The 17,024-nt window shown below is 46.0% G+C and overlaps 2 protein-coding genes and 1 long non-coding RNA gene across 3 annotated transcripts; all 3 read left to right on the top strand.

Annotated features, from left to right (window-relative positions):
- The first annotated feature begins 475 nt into the window (after positions 1 to 475).
- LOC146271903 (uncharacterized) lies at positions 476 to 2,007 on the top strand. The gene is made up of 3 exons (XR_014767193.1): positions 476 to 561; positions 697 to 774; positions 1,096 to 2,007. It is a non-coding gene; the product is annotated as an uncharacterized LOC146271903 (long non-coding RNA).
- Positions 2,008 to 2,112: 105 nt separating this feature from the next.
- On the top strand, positions 2,113 to 4,016 carry LOC146271902 (serine/threonine-protein kinase pim-3-like). The gene is made up of 5 exons (XM_084707940.1): positions 2,113 to 2,201; positions 2,314 to 2,364; positions 2,528 to 2,906; positions 3,249 to 3,425; positions 3,744 to 4,016. The coding sequence occupies exons 1-5, from the start codon at positions 2,139 to 2,141 to the stop codon at positions 3,890 to 3,892; spliced, it is 819 nt and encodes a 272-aa protein (XP_084564066.1). The 5' UTR covers positions 2,113 to 2,138; the 3' UTR covers positions 3,893 to 4,016.
- A 2,260-nt stretch (positions 4,017 to 6,276) lies between these two features.
- mrc1b (mannose receptor, C type 1b) lies at positions 6,277 to 16,998 on the top strand. The gene is made up of 31 exons (XM_084708137.1): positions 6,277 to 6,382; positions 6,604 to 6,957; positions 7,061 to 7,231; positions 7,728 to 7,883; positions 8,181 to 8,294; positions 8,483 to 8,620; positions 8,728 to 8,904; positions 9,144 to 9,298; positions 9,636 to 9,749; positions 9,964 to 10,079; positions 10,178 to 10,326; positions 10,447 to 10,646; positions 10,726 to 10,841; positions 11,059 to 11,134; positions 11,303 to 11,447; positions 11,631 to 11,669; positions 11,898 to 12,061; positions 12,151 to 12,212; positions 12,398 to 12,498; positions 13,016 to 13,158; positions 13,593 to 13,695; positions 13,831 to 13,967; positions 14,061 to 14,099; positions 14,255 to 14,351; positions 14,493 to 14,725; positions 15,153 to 15,318; positions 15,665 to 15,841; positions 15,946 to 16,062; positions 16,180 to 16,332; positions 16,462 to 16,491; positions 16,575 to 16,998. Exons 1-31 carry the CDS (start codon positions 6,310 to 6,312, stop codon positions 16,781 to 16,783), a joined length of 4,224 nt encoding a protein of 1,407 aa, XP_084564263.1. The 5' UTR covers positions 6,277 to 6,309; the 3' UTR covers positions 16,784 to 16,998.
- Positions 16,999 to 17,024: the final 26 nt, after the last annotated feature.

The raw sequence follows: 17,024 nt of genomic DNA, 5'->3' as shown, positions 1-17,024 counted from the left end.
TAATACATTTCCGCTGATTGTGCTTAAGTGTCAATGGTACATTTGTTATCTTTAATTACTTTGGCACTTGAAAGCTCTGACAGGACCAGTAGAACAGTTTTATTAGATTTACTGACATAGGCCTATGTTCACATGTTTTGTTTCCCATCTATCTCTTGTTCGGTTCGATGGTTTGCAGAGGCAAAAGTCGATGTTTCAGATTCTAGTTGATCATTTGGAATATGTTTTATTTTATCAAGCAAATCTTTGTGTTGTGAGGCAGATTGTCCGGCAGGTGTAATTTCAAAATCCTTATTGTGATTTTTAATAGCATGCTTGTTTAACTAATAAACCGATGTAGCTGAACTGGCAAGCAACACTACAATGTTTTAGTTTCACAGCATCACAATTACACAGCATTTGTTACCATGGAGATTATACTATGATGCAGAGGCTTACCTCACCTCATCTTTGATGTTTTCCTACACACTTGTCTCAAAGTTTTGTGTGGAGAACCTAGCTGGCAGAGAGGGTTGTGAGATATGGCACCTTGGAGATCAACAAATCCAACAACAGCCCTTGGTAGGTTTGGAAGTTAAAAAAAAAAGATTGTAATTTAGTAAGCTCCAATTTTTTTCTATATATATACACAGCAAATGTGTTCTTTATTTGGACACATTTTTGCTTACGTTTCACAACTTTTCCATCTCCCTCCAGGCAGTCGGAGACACAGGAAGGGCAGGAGACGGCGTCTCTCCAACGCCAGAGACTCCATGCAGAGGCGAGGGAGAGAAGGTAGGAGGGCAGAGGGGGAGAGGAGGGGGCAGGAGGGAGCCCACCAACAGCCTCTGAACGCAGACGAAAATCCCGGGGGGAAAAGGGGGGACAAGACCCCCCCATCCTGGGAAAAATATAATTGGGCCCACCCAATAAATCACTGTAAACATAAGTACATTTAAATAATACTAATAATATACATATAACTTACTACAATGTAGGCTATGTGTTACAGCAGTAATTTTGGTGTCCCCCTCAGGAATTGCTCATGAGAAAACGTCACATAATTGTCCCCCCCTAAAATTGATAGCAGATTTTCGCCACTGTCTGACCGTACAGAGGGGAGGAGAGACACCTCCGGGCGAAGGAGGCCCCATGCCAGCCCTGCCAGAACACACAGGTCAAGGACCTCTCCACAGAAACACAGGAAATAATCTCCCCGGCGTGCAAGGAGAAAAGCTAACCCCATCCGGACGCGCCGATCCCAAACGCAGTTGCGATCGACCCCTGGGGAGAGCGGCACGAGGGCGGGGGGGCGGCAGGAGCAAGGCTCAGAGAGCAGACGTGGCAAGGCGGTGAGTGAAGTGGAGGGAGAAGAGAGGATGGAGAGCGGTCCCGTAGAAACCACAGTATCTAAAGAGAGGGACGGCTGTCAGGAAAGAGGGTGTGAAATAGAGGAGCATTCACTCCTGGGTCGATTTAGACTGAGGGTTAACAGAAGGGAGAAGATTAGGAGAGGTGGAGCCAGAACCAGAGGTTCTTCCCAGAGTTTGAGATCCAAGGGGAATAACCCATCTGAGGACTCGGTTAAAGACTCTCTCAGCCAAAGTGAGAGGTCTATTCCCAGACACACGCTCGGAGTCAGAGCTAAGCCCCAAGCTGGGCACATGCAGCCTGGAACCAAAAGAGCTGCCGCTCTCCCCAGAGGAAAAGGAAGGAGAGGAAAAAAAGTTAGGATCGAGAATTGGTATCAGCACTCACCCTCTTCCTCCTCAAACGAAAGAGGGTGTGTCGATGACAGGAACAGTGAAGATCCAGAAGGGAAGGAGGACTTTAAACAGAGAAGCAGAAGAAAAAGGGCTCGGCGGTATTCAGAGGAGGAGAGCGAAGATGAGGTGGATAAGGCACAGACGACCCTGTTGTCTGACAGTCCAGAGACACCAGTACTTGTCCACCATATGACCCGGAGAAGGAAAGCACAGTGTCTACACTTATCACCATCTTCAAACTCCAGAGTGACAGCACCCTCAAAATCCATTTTATGCAAAAACAGGTATTTCAAATTGATCTTATTATTATAATTTTTTTATGTGTGTGAGTTTAGTTGTCCCATGCTTGCCTGTGTTGCAGGCAGCTTCAAGTCTCTCTACTCACTGGGAAGCATGCTTGGGAAAGGTGGTTGTGGGGCTGTGTATGCAGCAATCTGCAAAACCAATGGTCGACAGGTTGGCCTTGAACAGACATGAAACTTGACATGAAACCCTTTTTTATGGTTTATTAATTGTATCCCTCTCTGCACAGGAAGTGATGTAATATATCTTCAAATTATCCAATCAGGTAGCTATAAAGTATGTGAAGAAAGGAATGGCTGAGCCGTATGTGAAGCTGGTGAGTTATCCAACTGTGAAATCTGAGTTATTCAACACAAAACGTTGTCATTTCATATGTGGACATTGACATCATTTCATCATGTTGGAATCTTTCCTCTTATCTCATGTCCTCTTCTCCTCTCCTTATCTTATGTCCTCCTCTCCTTACCCCTCCCCTCCAGCCAGGACTGGGGCAGCAGGTGCCCCTGGAGGTGGCCCTGATGCAGATCGTCAGCCACCCCCCAGCCTGCCCCTACGTGCTGCAGCTGCTGGAGTGGTTCCAGGAGGCCGAGCGGTTCATCCTGGTGCTGGAGAGGCCCTACCCCTGCATGGACCTGTTCGACTTCATCGAGGTGCTGGGCGGCCAGATGGACGAGTGTCTGGCCAGGGCCGTCATGATCCAGGTTGTCCTGGCGGCATGTCACTGCCGAGAGAGAGGGGTCCTGCACCGGGACGTGAAGGTCGAGAATCTGCTTGTGCAGACGGACACTCTGAGGGTCAAGCTCATCGATTTTGGCTGTGGAGACTTGCTGAGGACCAGTAGCTACAGAGACTATTCAGGTATGGAGATTCCCAACATACCTCACTCATGTGACATCTGGCCTTCCCCCCCCACCATTCCATGTCTTTTGTTATCTTCCCTCCTTCTATTGGTTTCTCCTCCCCTTTCTTCCTTTTCTACTCTGTTTCCCTCTTGATTTTAGTCATTTAGCAGACGCTCTTATCCAGAGCGGCTTACAGTAAGTACATGGACAATTCCCCCTCGAGGCAAGTAGGGTGAAGTGCCTTGCCCAAGGACACAACGTCATTTGGCACGGCCGGAAATCGAACCAACAACCTTCTGATTAATGTCCCGACTCTCTAACCGCTCAGCCATCTGACTCCCTTCCCTCCATGTCTCAGGCACGGAGGAGTTCTGCCCCCCGGAGTGGGTGCTGCGCGGGGTCTACCAGGGCCGCCCCGCCACCGTCTGGTCTCTGGGAGTCCTGCTCTTCAGCATGGTATGTGGGTACCTGCCTTTCAACCAGGAGGCAGAAATCATCTCTGGACGCCCACGCTTCACAAAGGACCTTAGTAAACGTAAGCGGAGACACAGCAGTGGCTTAGCCTCGAGGGGTCTGGGGGGGGGGGGGGGGGGGAGGGCTAGGCCCTCTCATTTACATGCCCTCCCCCCTCAGATTTCTGAGAAAACACACACAGACAGAGACACACAGACATAGACACACACAGACATAGACACACACACAGAGACACACAGACAGACATACAGACAGACAGACATAAAGATGGACAGAAACGTAAACATTCCATCAAGTTGTCGATCATATGATCACAGTCACCCAATAGGAACTATTTACACGTACCCTTTTTCATCCATTCCTCTTCCTGATACCACAGAATGTAAGAAGCTAATTGGCTGGTGTCTGGAGCGGGACCCAACCAAGAGACCAGTCCTGGAGCAGATACTCCTTCATGATTGGATGATAGCGAGCGAGGTGTCATTACACTCCAGGCCTACAGTCCATCCTCCTCCATCACGTCCTTAATTGTCGCCAAGCCAATTTCTTCAGGAATGTCAGTGTTTGCAACTGAATACCATTACACTATAGGAAAATGTAATTCGCTCTTCAAAGACGATGACAAACCACTTGAAAAATTAAATAATAAACAAAGGGACAAGTTGGACATGTGCATGATTTTCTTTTACACAGTCATATGACTTGATTTCAAAATATAACTTTCTTTGAAATTTGAAGGAATTAATATACTATCAAAGGATTGTCAAAGATATCTAGAACTGAGTGGAATATTTCATGTTGCTTTTTGTAGCCATCAGTTTAGTTTTCAGAAATCATATCTGAGAATAAAGCAAGAATTGCAGTAAGGGAATGTTGGTAATGCTACGAAAAAAGGAGAAAAGAAGAACCGAAAGCCATTTTCTGCATCTAAACTTACAACACAACCACAATACATCCACCCCTAAAAGGATATTGCATCACCACAGCTTTTTGCAGTGCTTGCAGACTTACTATTGTCCGAAAAACACTGCAGAGGCCCAATGGGTGAAAGTTATTGAGGGGTCAGGAACTTTCTAGTCAGCTTTTATGAAAGAAAATAAATCATATAATTCTTTTGTGTGCATATTTCACAGTATGATAATAACTGTCAGGAAATCTGAGCCCGCTGCAGTGCTTACAATGCACAAGCAACATGCAAAGTCATTAGTATCACTGTTAGATATCAGCCAATATTGTCTGATGGGATTAATAAAGATCGGTTGTTTGTCAAAGTAGCAAACAAACTTGAAGGAAACTCACAATTTGAATAAATAGATATAAACCATAAACTGTGTCAAGCTCCCCTGACATCTCATCTAGTTTCAGTCAAGACACTCATGTGATTGATTTCACCATTTATTCTTACACATGACAAATGGTTTTACATTGGCGGAATGGATGTAGGGGGAAGCGCTCCCTGCCTTCACTGCAGCATTCATGACATGAGGCAGGGAGCAACAAGTTAAATCCCCCGCGGGGAGCACAGACAGAAAACATGGGGGAGAAGGGGACGGTGATGGGCGGCAGCAACGCAGACAGCAGGTTCGACAATGCGTCTGTGTGCATGAGCGACTTGGTAGCTCCGCCTATCGAGATAAGCCTATGGTCTGAGCGCACGGCGATGGGTGATCTGACCTTACGCTGCCCAAGTGCCATGCCTGAACCTGCTTCGCTCTTGCCCTAAATCTAGTACCCTACATCTAGTGCCCTAAATCTAGTACCCTACATCTAGTACCCTACATCTAGTACCCTACATCTAGTGCCCTAAATCTAGTACCCTACATCTAGTGCCCTAAATCTAGTACCCTACATCTAGTGCCCTAAATCTAGTACCCTACATATAGTACCCTACATCTAGTACCCTACATCTAGTGCCCTAAATCTAGTACCCTACATCTAGTACCCTACATCTAGTGCCCTACATCTAGTACCCTACAGTACATGACCTGGCCTCCTTCTCTAACCACGAGTCCTCGCTGCCTCGTGAATCCAATAAGAACTTGTTATTTGTTTAGCATCACAAGCTAACTCCTCGATGACCTTCCTTTAACTGGAAAGTCTCAGTCCCTGGAGGTGTCTCGGATGGAGAAACAAAATCAAATGAGCCCTACTGTTTCCTAGAGGTCACACCTAGTTTCCTAGAAGTTCCTGTGGATCTCAAACTGCCCTCCCCGCTCTCTTTATCTCTCACTCTCTTACTTCCTCTCTGTTTGTCTCGGTCTCTGTCTCCCGATGCTTCCTTTTTGCTGACCTGGACAGTTGAGGTAGGTCCTGGGCTGGTGCTTGGAAACGATCACCATACTTCCCCTTTCACACACAGAAACCCCCTGTTCTGTCAACACTGTGTGTGTGTGTGTTTGTAAGTTGTTTTCTGTGTTTTGTTTTGTTTTGATCCTGTTTCAGGTTACAGCACATCTCTTGTGGATTTAAACACATAAACATCTTCTAAATCACCCCACACAAGTCACCTTTTGGAGTTTACGTGCACATGTACCATCATTACTGTTTGAAAGAAAAAAATGTGTTTTTGAAAATTGTCAAAAGCAGCGTACCTACAACAACAACAAAATAATTTGAAGCAATTTATCAAGTGCATAATTGTTACTTCAATTCTGTTGCATGACAATAATATGATAATGCTCAAGTCAGCCCAAAATAGGAAAAATGATACATATTCTTCTAGACGTGTGGAGGTGCGAGGATGGGCATGTCTTAGGGTTGTTACCAAGGGCTGAAACATTACCGGAAACACCTCACATAACCCCGCACCCATTAAAAAGGACAATCATGTGACAGGATCTTCCACTGGTTGTAAAAAAAAAGTGTATTCTCTTTCATTCACTTCACTTTTCGCGCTGACAGTGTTTAGACAGTGTCCGCACCAGGTCTGTCTGTGTCTGAACACCATGCTCACCGTCAAGATAGTGTTAGCTGTTAGCGTGCTACACATCCAGAGCTGGCTGGGTGCTTGTCTTTCAGGTACTGTATTGCTGTTGCTGGTGATGTTGTCTGCATGTTGTTCTGTTGGGGAGGACCTGTGGCTGTTGTTTCTTGTCCATGTGACACTGAAAGAGTCACCCTGCAAGTTGGAAAACAAGATAAATCTGGCATGAATGGAGCATTTTTAAAGGACGTCATTGCAACACTGTACTTGTTGTCAAATAAAACTCTCAACACGTCTTATTTACATTTGTCCACAGATGACAAGTTCAGTCTTCAAAACGTGGGAACTGGGGCTTGCTTGGGGGCCCTGGGGAAACGTTGTGTTGACCTGCGCTGGGCTTCCAACGGACGGATCCTTCTGCTAAGCCCTTACAAGTGCCTGGGTGCCCAGGGCAAGACTGAGGGCAGTACGCTGGGCTGGGACGACTGTGACGAGACCAGCGAGCTCCAGCAGTGGGAATGCAACAACACCCTGGTGGCCCTCAGAGGCCAGAAGATGTTCATTCGCAGCTCCGGCAACTCTAACTTAGTGTTGTCCAAAGACATGGGATCTCAAAGCCAGTTTGTCATCTCTGGAACCTCTGATGGCCCGTGTACCAGAACTCACAGGGGTATAGAATACTTGTAGGAGCAGAAGTGAGAGGCTTTTATTAACAGTGGATTTGCGTCTAAGGATGGTACTAATTGGTAATGCTGTTTTCTCCTATGTTTCAGAGTATTTCACTATTTCAGGGAACGCGAATGGCCGACCATGCCAGTTTCCTTTCTATTACAAAAGTAAAGTTTTTGGAGGCTGTACCACATTTGATTCAACCATTAAGCGTGCCTGGTGTTCAGTCACTACCAAATATACCGATGAACTCTGGGGATACTGCCCAACTACATGTAAGTAGTGCTATTAGGACTGTGGGTATGAGAGAGAGAGAGAGAGAGAGAGAGAGAGAGAGAGAGAGAGAGAGAGAGAGAGAGAGAGAGAGAGAAAGAGAGAAAGAGAGAAAGAGAGAAAGAGAGAGAGAGAGAGAGAGAGAGAGAGAGAGAGAGAGAGAGAGAGGGAATATAAAATATGACGTGCTTCTTGAGAGAAAAAAAGTAAAAAAGTGTTCATTTGCATAATGTGCAAGAAAGAAAGAGACAGAGAAATTTAATAATGATCCACATCTAAATCCTACGTTCTTACTATTCTAATTGACATGAGTTACATTTTACCGGCTACAGAACTAATTGTCTTCTCCACCTCTGCAAATATACAATCCATTGCTTTGCATGTAACACTAATACAATATTACACTGCTTACTATGCACTATATGCCTGTCCATTTACATGAAAGTGTCTGCATCTATGTCAGGTTAACTGCTGTCTTTGTCTCTCCATACAAAACAGCTACTGCTTATTGGACCAAGAACCCAGTGACAAACGAGTTCTACCAACTCAACCCCCAATCAGCTTTGACCTGGCACCAAGCTCGTCAGAGCTGTCAGCAGCAAGAGAGTGACCTGGTCTCAATATCTGAGCCCCACGAGCATGCTTATATTGCAGGTAGCGCCACCTGGTGGCTAGTCTTGAAATGACCCATGCAATTTGTAGCTCGTTGTTTAAACTTTTTTAATAGTCTGATTTTTGGTTTTCCCCTCATCTCTCATGCTCTCTCTCGGACTCACTCCCTCTTCCCTCTCTTTCTCTGTTTCTCTCCCTCTCTCTCTGTCCCTCTCTCTCTGTCTCTGTCCCTCTCTCTTTCTCTCTCTCTCTCTCTCTCTCTCTCTCTCTCTCTCTCTCTCTCTCTCTCTCTCTCTCTCTCTCTCTCTCTATGTCTCTCTCCCTCTATCTCACATGCAGGACTTTTGGGAAATGTAAAACAAAAGCTGTGGATTGGTCTGAACAGTCTGGATCAGGAAAGTGGCTGGCAGTGGAGCAGTGGAAGGCCTCTGAGTTACCTGAGGTGGGAAGCTGGTAGGTGAACTGAGCACACCCTACCCTGGGCAACGCCTGACCCACCATCATGCCATTCTAACTGGCTAAGGGAGATTTGATCTTTTACCGTCATTGGTAAAGACTTCACTTTAATTTCAGATCTACGTACTAACTGTGCTGAACATCGGTCATGCTCTCACTGTTATTGTCCTGTTGTCTGGCCACAGGAAATCCTCAACCTAACCCTGGACACAGCTGTGTTCTAATGGACTCAGAGGTGCAGTCTGACTGGCAGAGTTCCCTCTGCACCAAGAAGCTGGGCTACGTCTGTCAGAAGCACAAGACACAACCTCCCGTCGATCCAGGTAATCCAGGGTATTCCATTCCAGTTTTTTTTTCCTATTCTCTTCTCCCAGCACAACACACATCTACGGAGTGGAGAATGAAACATAACCACGTCTTCCATGGTTAGTGGATCAGGGTTTCTGTACCGCTCCGTGGATTCCCTACACTGGCCACTGCTTCCAGCTGCACAGAGACCAGAAGACGTGGCTTGAGGCTCGTAACCAGTGTCGCAAGGAGGGGGGGGGCCTAGCCAGCCTTCACAACATCGAAGAGCAAAGCTTTGTCATCTCCCAACTGGGATACAGTAAGAATAATCAATGCTGAACCACACGCCTTTCAATCGAGATGTTTGCGATGGACAGTACTTGAAGGAATAACATTGCAACAGAAATAACTGAATATTTTGTCAGTTGAAAAATACAGTTAATAATTAGTGAAATTAAGAAATTAAGACTACGTCATACACACTGATCCATTGCTGAATGTTGAGTGTGTCCGTAACATGGCCTGTGGTTCTCCTGTTTCTTTCGTTGTTTTGTTTAGGGGTCGATGATATGCTGTGGATAGGCCTTAACGACCACAAGACTGACCTCTTGTTCGAATGGAGCGACCAGTCCAGTGTGAGATTCACCCATTGGAGTGTTGGAGAACCCAACCACAGCCAGCGGAGAAAGCACTGTGTTCTCATTAATGGCGCGGTAAGCACACACACACACACACACACGCACGTACACACACACACACACGCATGCACGCGCACACACACACACACACACACACGTGAGCCTTCGCGTGGGCACACAACAAACCTGTTGCATGAGAATACACCGACAAGCAAACACACACACACACTCAAACACACACAAACGCGCACACAGACACACACGAATGCACTCACACTAACACACAAACGAATGCACACACACACACGCATGCACGCGCACACACAGACACACATTAATGCACACACACAAACCCAACAGGTGATGCGATCATCCAGGTGTTCTGACGAGTCTCTCTGCGTGTTTCTGGCAGGAGGGCAAGTGGAGCGACGCCGCGTGTGACAACAAACACGGGTTTGTGTGCAAGGCCAACTCAGCTCCCAAACCAAGTGGAGGAACTGTGGAGACCAATCCAGGCTGCAGGCCTGTAAGTCATGTCGACAACCGAGCCGTGATACGACCATCTCATGGCAATACGTCTGTGTTGTTCGGTTTGGTTTTACCACATAGTTGACTTGCCTAGTTGATCTGTGTCATTCTAATACTTCATTATACCAGTTGCTAATAACAACTGACATGGATACAAATGTACAGTGAGTGAGGGTGTGTGTGTGTGTGTGTGTGTGTGTGTGTGGGCGCAGGGATGGAGGAGACACGGCTCATATTGCTACCTCACTGGGGCTGAGGTGAAGACGTTTGAGGAAGCTAAGGAAGCCTGTAGCAACTCCGGGTCTCATCTGGCTGACGTTCCAAACGGGTGAGAGAGATGAACACACCAACTGGCACACACAGTGGATGAGGACAAATATGCCAGCGACATCTTTACTCATCTTACATTCAACCGTGTGTTTCCAGAATAGACAATGCCTTTCTGGTGAGCCTGGTGGGGAGGAGGTCAGAAAAGCACTTCTGGATTGGTTTGTCCAATAAGAAAAATTATGAGTTCTTTGAGTGGACAACCAATCAGGTTGCAACCTATACTCACTGGAATGCAGGAATGCCAGGTATCCACTTGAATGCACCATATAGAGTTCTACAGCAACAAATAGATTGCCTGACAGGCATTTACAGTTCAAGGTGTAGAGTTTATTTCATCCTTCAATTCTTGGTTGTGAAATTTGAAGGCAGACTACACGGCTGCGTTGCCATATCAACTGGGATTGTGGCTGGATTATGGGATGTCCTGAGCTGCACAAATAAGGAAAAATATATCTGTAAGCATCTGGCAGAAGGGGTGGTCAGTACAGTTGCCCCAGCAACGCCAGTCCCTTCCAGCTGTGCTGAGGACTGGACTCCTATGGGAAATAGAAACATGTGCTCTAAGGTAAAAAAAATAAAAATAAAAGATTTGTCATCGTTTAAAAGAATGGATGTGTTGCTAATCCTTCGGTGTGCTTCTGCAGTTCTTCACAGGGCCACGGTCAGGGGAGAAGACCTGGTTTGAGGCCAGAGATTACTGCAGGGCGATCGGAGGGGACCTCCTCAGCATCCACAGCAGTCTGGACGAGGCTTCAATCCAGTAAGATACCAGATTTAACCGTGGAACTTGGCCCTTCATTTTGAGGGGGCCCTTAGTTTGAAAATGACCCAGCTTCACCCAGGCGGTGGTAGACAGTCCTCTGCAATAAGTCATAAATAAACAATAGTTTTACGTGAACCACCAATTATTTACACTCAGTCATCAATACTGAGTTTCAGTTGTCAGATTGTCTGATTTCCTTCCATGTTGGGCCCAGTCGGAGGGGGAAAGCCTGGGTAGGCCTCAGTGCTCTGGACCCGCAAACTGGCTGGGCGTGGAGCGACGGATCTCCGGTGAGTTCCATTCAAATACTCCCTTTTTGCTCAGTGACACTTCTAGGCTTTGAAAGATTTAACGTATAACGAAAGCCACGAGGCCTTTGGTATCGGCACCACACGTAGCTTGTGTTTGCCCCGTGAACACACGGCATTTGTTGATACGTAGTTGGTTGTCTCCACTAGTTAAATTTCCAAAACTGGATGGAGGGAGAGCCCAACAGCCACATGGGTGTGGAACTGTGTGTTGAACATCTCTATGGTGACGAAGGACAATGGAACGATATTCACTGTGAAAGCTACAACGACTGGTTCTGTCAAATACAAAAAGGTAGGGGTCGACATGGTCAAGTTGCTCATTTACTTCATGGCAAAAACAGTAATGTAATTGCGTGTTTGACACGGTGAAACGTTTGCGCCACAAAGGATTTTGCACAGGAAGTGTGCCCCCAGTCAGTTTTTGTGTGTTTTTGTGTGTTTTTGTGTGTGTGCATGCATGCATGCATGTCAACAGGAGTGACACCACACCCTCCTCCAAATGACACCATTGCAGGTAAGTCATCTGTTAGTATCACTCCCCCCATCCACAGATATGTATACACACACACACACATACGTACACCCACACACACACAAACATATATACCCCCCCCACACACACACACATCCACACATACGCACCACCACACTACACTGCACTACACCCTATTACTGTAAACTGCACTGCTAACCTTTAATGGTCACCGTCATCTCACATAAGTCCTTGTGATGTTGGACACAGACTACAATAGCACTGAGGATGGCTGGCTGCTGTATAAGGGTTATCAGTATTACATCAACCATGATGCAGCACACATGCAGGAGGCCCGAACGTTCTGCAGGAACAATCATGGTGACCTAGCAACCATCAACGGAGAAGAGGAGAACGTCTTCTTGTGGAAACAGGTACACCAGCAAGTTATCAGTCCAAACTATTTTGTTTGTGCTATAGTCACATCAATTTGGATTTAGCTCACATTTAGTTTTGTTTTTAGATTGCCAGAGAATATGGCGATTATTATATTGGACTATCAGTGGATTATGACAGTTCATTTGGGTGAGTGTGTTTTTGGGAAGACAATATAGCTGCATTGACCTGGTGTAAAACAGGAATGCAACATGAGTCTCTTACTCACTTCCATGACTCGGGCCAGCAAAGACCAGCAAAGAACATATTTAAGTTCAGACTGTCTTTATTCTGGGCAAGCGCTGGGCCCTCTGACAAGTTATTTTGGTGCCTAGGTGGATGGATGGCTCTCCACTGGTGTTTCAGAGATGGTACCAGGAATTTCCAAGCTTCAAAAGTTTCGACGAGAACTGTGTGCTCATGACCAACAGCATGGGTGAGCTGTTGTGTTTTAGAAGGATTGGGATTACTGAACACTAAACTGTGAGCTGTTGTGTTTTAGAAGGATTGGGATTACTGAACACTAAACAGTGAGCTGTTGTGTTTTAAAAGGATTGGGATTACTGAACACTAAACTGTGAGCTGTTGTGTTTTAAAAGGATTGGGATTACTGAACACTAAACTGTGAGCTGTTGTGTTTTAAAAGGATTGGGATTACTGAACACTAAACTGTGAGCTGTTGTGTTTTAGAAGGATTGGGATTACTGAAGACCATGCTATTTTACCTAGAGGAAAGTGTTAGGAATCTGGAGATAAATCTATCATCCATCATACTTAGCACAAATTCTATCAGCCTTACTTAAAAACTATTGTACATACCGCAGAAACTCATGCACACTAACAATGGCATTGGCTAAATCGCTCTGGATAAGAGCGTCTGCTAAATGACTAAATGTAAATGTAAAAAAAAAATGTAAATGTCTTATAGAGCGCACGTGTGTGTGTGTATGCAGGATTCTGGCAGAACGTCAACTGTGGGACAGAGATGAAATCGTTCTGTAAGAGGAGGGCCACCCCTCCGGTGAACAGCACTGTGGCCCCCACCACCCCCCCACGTGGGAGATGTCCTGCCAACTGGATCCACTTCAGGTCAAAGGTCAGCTGGTGAACTCAACAACAACCACCCATTGACGTTCAGTTAGTAACTCTCTCAGGCCATTCGTTGCATAGAAATAGAGATCTGATTTGTGCTGTTGCTGCTGAAGGGGATACGGGAAGGGTGAGGTTTGAAAGCGGACAGTAGACTTGAACATTCATTAGAACAGGCAAGAAACGCTATGAGGAATCACCTCTCTGACAGGCGTGCAACCACAACAACATGGCAGAAGTACCGTGTTTGTAGGAGTCTGAGTGTGGAGACTGAAGCAGTCACGTAGTTGAGCAGCAGCCATGTTTGTTTTTACAGGATGAATGCAGTTCACCCGGTTGAAGTCACTTTACTCCATTCCATTCGTGTTGGTCATGCATGCATACAATGTACTGTTTTACAGTGGGACTTTGAAATAAACACTGAATGTCTGTTTCTCTCAGTGTTACAAAGTGGTGACGTCTCCGGAGTCTTGGCATGAGGCCAGGGTGAGATGCAGAGAAATGGCAGGAAACCTGGCCTCCGTCATTACGAGACAGGTGCAAGGTTTGTTTGCGTTTATGACATGTGATTTTATACGCTCCTACGGGACACTGTTTCTGTGTGATTCCAGAAAACATCTCCAGTACACGTATAGTACTCTTTGAATGGCTGACGAGGTCTCTGCTGTTTGTTTTTCAGTATTTCTGATGAGCATGTCCTCTGGTCACAGTATGGACCTGTGGATTGGTCTGACCATGTTTGGCCGAGACCAGTTCCTCTGGACTGACAGCCAGCCTTGCAAATATGCCAACTGGGCTGAAGGACAACCTGACTCTGTAGGGAGGCAGCTTATCTTTATTTAACTAGCTTTTCAAAACAGGCGTTGCTGCAGTGTTTTGCTGAAATGAATGTCTGTTTTGTCATTTTAGTATTATTGGAGATGGAATCGCCGATTTTATTCCGTAGAGGTAAAGTGGTTTAAGCTCTTCCTAATAGTCACTTTAGTGATTTGTACCATACCATCGTTCATTAAACTGAAAAACATAGTAATCATCCTCATCACCATATACACCAACATAATACACGTTCACAATTGTTTTTTGTTGTTGTTGTTTTTTTCTAGAATGAGTGTGTTGTGATGTCAAGTGGGCCCTCCAGTGGGAAATGGGTGACCAGAAACTGCAACGACACAAATGGATACATATGCCAGCGCTCCCTGGGTGAGTACTACACTGTCCCCAAAACTTGTTTGCCAACACACAGTCAAACACAGTCGTGTCGATGTTGTGGTCACACGCTATTTCCGCCAAACAACGTTTCAATCTTTGCTCACCCCCCCCCCCTCCCCATCTCCTCCCCAGATCCCAACCTCCCCCCCGAACAGCCCACGTCGTACCCCAAAACCCCCATCAAGCTGGGCAATGATTCCTACCAGGTCGTGACCCAGAAGATGAGCTGGAAGGACGCCAAAAGCCAGTGTGAGAGACAGAGCTGTCAGCTGGCCAGCATTCTGAACGAGGAGGCCCAGGCTTACCTGGAGCTGCAGGTTATGAAGCTCAACGCTCCTCTGTGGATTGGTCTCAATAAGAAGGAGGTATACAGTATAGATATTTATGACAGTATAGGTCCTTATTTGTTATGATGTGATCGTATGTTATGATGTCGGGTGTCAGATGGCTGAGTGGTTAGGAAGTCAGGCGATTCATCAGAAGGTTGTTGGTTTGATTCCTGGCTGTGCCAAATGACATTGTGTCATTTGGCAAGGCACTTCACCCTACTTGCCTTGGGGGAGAATGTCCCTGTACTGACTGTAAGTCGCTCTGGATAAGAGCGTCTGCTAAATGAATACATGTAAATGTAATGTAAACGTTACCCCCAGTCCTATTGCATGGATTAAGTAGTATGATAAGGTTCCAATGTTGCCATAGTGATTTGGTGGGGTTTTACTCCAGTAGTGCAGGGTTTGCAACTATGGAAATCCACAGAACTTTCCGAACAGTAAACAAATGGGTTCCTTTCAGACGGGTGGATATTTCAGATGGATCGACAACTGGCTGCTGAAGCTGGCTCACTGGGGCCCAGACGAGCCCGCTAAGAGGAATCCCTGTGTGTACATAGATAAGGACGGCAAGTGGAAGACGTCTCTTTGCAACCAAACCTACTTCAGCGTCTGCAAACAGTCCACAGGTACGACGCCCTGCCTAGCGGACATGTCATCTACGAAATGCCACAGTGATGACCTTTGTACGCACTCTTGTTACCGGGGGGGGGGGGGGTCAGATGGCTGAACGTCCAAGGAGTCGGGCTATTAACCAGAAGGTTGTTGGTTCGATTCCCGGCTGTGCCAAATGACGTTGTGTCCTTGGGCAAGGCACTTCACCCGACTTGCCTTGGGGGGAATGTCCCTGTACTTACTGTAAGTCGCTCTGGATAAGAGCGTCTGCTAAATGACTAAATGTAAATGTTACCGCGACGATGTCACAAGATTGTCACCGGATGTCACCGGATTAATCTAAAAATGTCTCCCTCCCAGACATGCCCCCAGAGCTACCTGAGCAGTATGAGGGTGTGTGCACCACGGAGGAGGATGAACCGGAGGAGTTGCCATGGAAATCGCCCGTCTCCTGGATACCGTTCCGCGGCCACTGTTATTCCTTCTCCTTAGACGAAGAGGCTTGGAATTCTGCCATGATGGACTGCATTTCCCTGGGTAAAAAACAGGGTTCTACATTTTTTAGGTTATGCTCACTTGACTTTTTATGACCAGGTGGAAATCAGTGGTCTTAAAGTACGTCAATATGGTTTTGTGTACAGGGGCAAGTATGGTTAGTATCGAAAATCCTGATGAACAAGCCTTCATCAAAAACCACATAGAGATTTTCAAAGACACTCGTACGAGCTTCTGGCTCGGTCTCTACAAAACCGCCACTAGTAAGTACCGCCAAAGACTTAAAACACGTCAGTAGACATTCTCCATTAAATGATTCTCCACTAAGAAACACATGAGATAAATACATGGCGTGTACAGTCTGTCCTCTGCTTCCTTAGGGAAGTGGCTATGGATAGATAAATCTGTGATGGACTACACTAACTGGGAAGAGGACAGCACTCATAACGAATATGGACAGATCTCTGTGGGCGGGCTGTGGTCCACTGAACACAGGTGGGCCACAGCAGGCCACATCTGCAAGAAAGCAAAAGGTGAGAGCTTGCGATCGTTAAGAGGTGTGACTTGATTTACAGTACACGTGAGCAGTGATCGTCAGAAGATATTGTTGGGAGGGAATATTCTGTGATAATCCAAAATGTACTTTTTCAACTTCTTTACAGTACCACTTCAGATCTCAAATCCTACAAATGGTAAGTTAATGAGGCAAAAATCAAATCTAAAATTGGAGAAGGGTAGTTGGTGTGTACTCATTTTGAACTCTGTGGTCCTGCAGCACCTATCCTGGAGGGTAACCATAGCAGCCACGCTGGTATAGTGGTAGCAGTGGTTCTTATCGTCCTCTCATTGGTCGGAGTCGGAGTCTTCATCATCTTCAAGCGATCAGGACGATCCTTGACCATCCCCTTTGAGAACCCTCTGTATTTCAACCAAGGACGTTCCAACGACAACGTTGTAGACAGCAATAAACTGATAGAGGATTAAGGACCCTCAGCCGATGCCGCCATGATGGAATACGTATTATAATCATTGAAACACATCATTTCTGCTGAATCATTTCTGGTCAAGTTTTTGTAAAATGCTGATTCACTTAGAAGGCAGATATGAACCTTCTTGTATCTGAGACAAGTTCACTGAATGTTCACCTACAACTCTATCTTACCTAAACTGTAAATAATAAAATGGTGTCTTGAGCGTTACATTGGATACTTGTCTTTATTATGAA

The sequence above is a fragment of the Hypomesus nipponensis genome, chromosome 10 (genome assembly GCF_054491055.1).
Source record: "Hypomesus nipponensis isolate SF chromosome 10, ASM5449105v1, whole genome shotgun sequence".
NCBI classification, from domain to species: domain Eukaryota; kingdom Metazoa; phylum Chordata; class Actinopteri; order Osmeriformes; family Osmeridae; genus Hypomesus; species Hypomesus nipponensis.
Note: the sequence above shows the minus strand (reverse complement) of the source record. Positions and strands in the feature narration are given on the sequence as shown.

Coding starts and splice junctions, on each gene's coding strand:
- LOC146271902 (XM_084707940.1), top strand. CDS start 2,139: ATGCTTGGGAAAGGTGGTTGTGGGGCTGTGTATGCAGCAATCTGCAAA. Junction 2,202..2,313: donor GCAAAACCAATGGTCGACAG/GTTGGCCTTGAA, acceptor TTATCCAATCAG/GTAGCTATAAAGTATGTGAA. Junction 2,907..3,248: donor TAGCTACAGAGACTATTCAG/GTATGGAGATTC, acceptor TCCATGTCTCAG/GCACGGAGGAGTTCTGCCCC.
- mrc1b (XM_084708137.1), top strand. CDS start 6,310: ATGCTCACCGTCAAGATAGTGTTAGCTGTTAGCGTGCTACACATCCAG. Junction 8,905..9,143: donor CATCTCCCAACTGGGATACA/GTAAGAATAATC, acceptor TGTTTTGTTTAG/GGGTCGATGATATGCTGTGG. Junction 10,080..10,177: donor CTGGCTGACGTTCCAAACGG/GTGAGAGAGATG, acceptor GTGTGTTTCCAG/AATAGACAATGCCTTTCTGG.